At 39.3% G+C, this 4,307-nt stretch overlaps 1 protein-coding gene across 1 annotated transcript; it reads left to right on the top strand.

Annotated features, from left to right (window-relative positions):
* Window positions 1-354: 354 nt before the first annotated feature.
* On the top strand, window positions 355-633 carry HELRODRAFT_148068 (hypothetical protein; the record flags this gene model as incomplete). Its single annotated transcript, XM_009018817.1, has 1 exon — window positions 355-633. A coding segment is annotated over one exon (279 nt), but the record flags the coding sequence as incomplete, so codon positions are not given.
* Between the last annotated feature and the right edge of the window lie 3,674 nt (window positions 634-4,307).

The raw sequence follows: 4,307 nt of genomic DNA, 5'->3' as shown, positions 1-4,307 counted from the left end.
ATTGCCCTGTTTGTGAGGTCGGTTGTTGGTTGTTGTTGATATCTCTCTTGTTCAGGCATTGCTGCTATTAAGTTTTGTTGATCTTGCTTTTCTTCATTTTCTTATTGCTTGTTGCAGTGATTATTTGTTATAATTTAAATACGAAATTAAATTCAGGATTATGATCAATGCATCCATTGCCACATGAAATTCAAACACGTCCATCACAATGAAATGAAGAAAGTTGGCCTCGGTCTAGATGACTCAGCAACGGCTGCAGCAACATCAGCAACTCAGCAACAACAAAACTCAGCAGCAGCATCAACATCTGCTCAGAAACAGCAGCAAAATGATGCAAGCAACATCAACAAACTGAGACAGACCTGGCTGCAAAAATACGAGCAGGCTCTTGTCCATGCTGCTAGCTGCAGAGATGGAAACTGCAGAATAAAGAGTTGCATACTCATGAAACAGTTCATCCAGCACCTTCAAGATATAATCAAACTAAAGAACAAACCGACTCACAAGAACAACAACCACAGCAAGAATTGCGGTACTTGTTCTCAGATGGCTAGACTCTGTCTCTATCACGCCAAGATGTGCAAGGAGAGGAACAAATGCCCTGTGCCTTCGTGTAACAATGTCAGAAAGAAGTTGGAGTTGAGGAGGAAGAATGAGAGGATCAAGCACGAGCAACTGACCAGGCGTCGCATCATGAACATGAGGGAGTTGGACGACGACGTAGACGCTGCTGGTGGTAGCAATAAAAACGACTGCTTCAATGACAACGCCAATGATGATAAGTTCATCAGTAATAAGAACAATGATAATAACAATACGAACAACGATGATGAGAACATCTATAGCTACGGGCTTGATAGTAACGTTGATGTTCAGCAGCAGCAGTCTCAACACATTCACAGCAGCAACAACGAAAGTAACAAATCAATCAACTATGTTGACGTCAACAATATGGCGAGTGAATCACATATCATTAACCAGTACAACAACAACAACAACAACAACAACAGTAGCAACATCAGCAGCAGTAGCAACAACATTATCAACAACGCCAATACATTCAGTCCAAGAACGATGACAAACATGAACAAATCTATCATCATTCCTTACAAAGGCATTAAAATTGATCCCTCCATCAGCAATAATAACTGTAACCAAAATAGTAAAGGCACTGCAATGCACTTTAATAATTTTAATAATAATATGAATGGTAATAACTTCAATACTAATAATTTTAACTTGAACGCTAACAATACAACTGGAGGAGAGATGGTTGTAGATAACGGAGAAGCTCGTATCGGTGGTCGCGGCAATAGCAGCAGGAGTTTTAGCGGCTGTAGTAGTAGCAGTGGCGGTAAGTTATTTAACTGCATGTCTCCTAGTAGGAATGCATCATCGTCGCCAGCCATGAAAATGGATACGAAGCAGACGCAGCATTTACAGCAGCAACGCGTCGTACCTTCTAGTAATCAAATTATCACAAGTCATTCATTAAATGGCAGTCCACACATCCCTGTTTCACTAACTGGACCTCATCTTAGACATTCATTTAGTGATCAGGGGATGTGTAAATTTATCGACGGATCTAGTGGTGGTGAATTGTTGCAACAGCAGCAGCAACAGTTAATGAAAAGTTCTCAACTGAAAGATGTTATTCCTGCTGTGGAGCAAATGTTACCGGACACTCTGCAGCAGCAGCAGCAGAACCTCTGTAAACTCATCTTCTCTCAACCAAATGATACTGCTGCCGTGTGCTCACAAAATGTTGACAACCAGCCTTCAACTAGTGGAAGCAAAATTTTTGACGGAACGATTAACTTAAGAGGAAACCAAACAAATCCATATGCCGTGCAGCAAATTTTAAACTTTTTCAGAAATGCTAAAAGGAACCCTGAAGCTTCCAGGGTTTTGAAATCAAATCCTTCATTGGTTTTGAATCTGGTCAAATTTTTGAAAGAAAAGAGCGTTCCTAACAGGCTGCTTTCAGCTGTTGCTACCTCTTTAACAACGTCAAATACAACAACCGCAACAGCCACATCAACAACATCAACATTAGCGGCTAATGAAGCTACTTTTACAGCTGCAACAACAACAAATTTGTTGCAGACCACATCATCACTTGTTAGCAGTGATCAAAAAATTTTCGGCTCATCATCTCTAAATGCTGATAAGATGTTATCTGGTCATACTGCTTATAGTGCAGCAGCTTCTAAGGACCAACAGTTACAGCAACTGCACCAACAACAGCAGCGACTACAGCAACAGCAGCAGCAACAACTGCTGCACAGGCAACAACAGTTTGTAACACTAAGGGATCAAAAGCAAGCACAACAGCATCAATTTGATAATGTTGCGAGTATCGACAACAGTATGAACAATGATATTATTAACAACAACAGCAGCAGCAACAACAATTCATTTGTTGATGATTTGTTGAGTGGCATAGAAAGCAACAGTTGCACACCTATATTGCCAGCAAAATTTCAACACGTCAACTCTCCAGGCCAACCCGGTAACCCACTTCCACAAAAACATCAAACTTTTTTTCAACAATCTTCACTGACTCCGCAACAACAACATCAACAGCAGCCACAGCCTCAACACTTTCATCAGCAGCATCAACTTCAACAGCAACATTTTCTACAACAACAACATCAGCAAGCTCGTCCTCTATCCCAGCAACCCGCTCCTCGTTACAGCGCTCCTGACTTTCCATCGACATTGCCTGCAAATATGTTGTTAAAGAATAACAAGAACAACATGGCAACACCATCAAACAACAACAACAACAACAATTTGTTGATTCATCCTCAACAACTGCAACAACAAAATTTTATTCCCGGTTCTTTAGAAATGATCTCGCCACCTCTACAAAGGCAGCCACAACAGCATCTAGCGCCACCTCACCAGCAACAAGTCTCATTTCAACAGCAGCATCAGTTTTATCCGCAACAGCAGCAGCAACAACATTTTGTTGCAATGCATGCTCAGCAACAACATTTGATGCTACAACAACAACATCAGCATTCGGTACAACAACAACAACACCAACAACAACCACATCACATGTTGACTCAACAACAACAATATCACCTGCAGCAACAGCAGCAAAACTTTTCAAACAGGCTGCCAAACAATAACAGCATTCACTATCAAGACAGATTTCAACAACAACAACATTTTCCTCAACAACATTCACAACAACATCAACAAATGTCGATGAGCTCTGATGATCTCGTTGATTCATATCTCAACAACAACAACAACAGCATTATGAAAACAGCGGCCAATCAAATTATACTAAGCGATGGTCACCATCCAATCAAATCACAGCATTCATCAATGATGATGGTGGGGGGTGGAGCTTTGGTTGATTGCCCTCCAGTTGTTGCAAATTATCCGCAACAAAAGTTGTTACCAACAAAACCGTTTCAACAACAGCAACAGCAGCAGCAGCAAACGATGCAGACTCAACAGCGTCAGATGATGCCAATGTATACAGATCCTAGTCTACAGCAGCAGCAGCAGCAATCTTCCTATCATCACCACCACCAACAACAGCAGCAGCAGTATCATCAACAAAAACACCTTCTGAGACAGCAGCAACAACATATACAACATCAACAAAATTTCAATTGTGATGTTATGGCATTTGCTGAACCTGTAAACGATATGTTATTGCAACAACAACAACAACAACAACAACAACTACAACAAAACCACTTGCATCCACAATGATGATGATGATGATAGTATAGTTTTCAAAACAAAACATCACAACCAGGAAACATAGTCAATAAAAATTGTTGACAATTACATATTTCTTTAATTGAAGGAGGAACCGTATTCTATGAACATCACCACACCTCTGCTTTACACTTGTTCATGTCTCTGCCATAATAATCTTGTTGTCGGCAATACTTTTGTAGTATATATATATATTCATTTTATTTATTTATTTTATTATCGTCCTTGTTGTTGTCGTTATTTTGTATTAAATTGTTTTGAAGTTTTGCCTATTGCTTCGTTGCTTTTGTTGTGATGATGATGAGGATGATGATGATGACGTCACTGATGATGTTAATGATGGTGATCAATTTTTTTCTTTCAACAACACCTGATGACCAGGTCAATCAATAACTTTTCCATGTTACGAGATCACAAAGTGCATTGTTTGTTAACGCTGTTAATTATAACTTATTATTAATATTATTCCACTACCATTATTATTATTATTATTATTTTAAATTTCGTAGAAATTGTTCACATGTTGGTGATATGTAATTAATGCATTATATTACATACTT

Source organism: Helobdella robusta (assembly GCF_000326865.2).
Source record: "Helobdella robusta unplaced genomic scaffold HELROscaffold_22, whole genome shotgun sequence".
NCBI classification, from domain to species: Eukaryota; Metazoa; Annelida; class Clitellata; order Rhynchobdellida; family Glossiphoniidae; genus Helobdella; species Helobdella robusta.
Note: the sequence above shows the minus strand (reverse complement) of the source record. Positions and strands in the feature narration are given on the sequence as shown.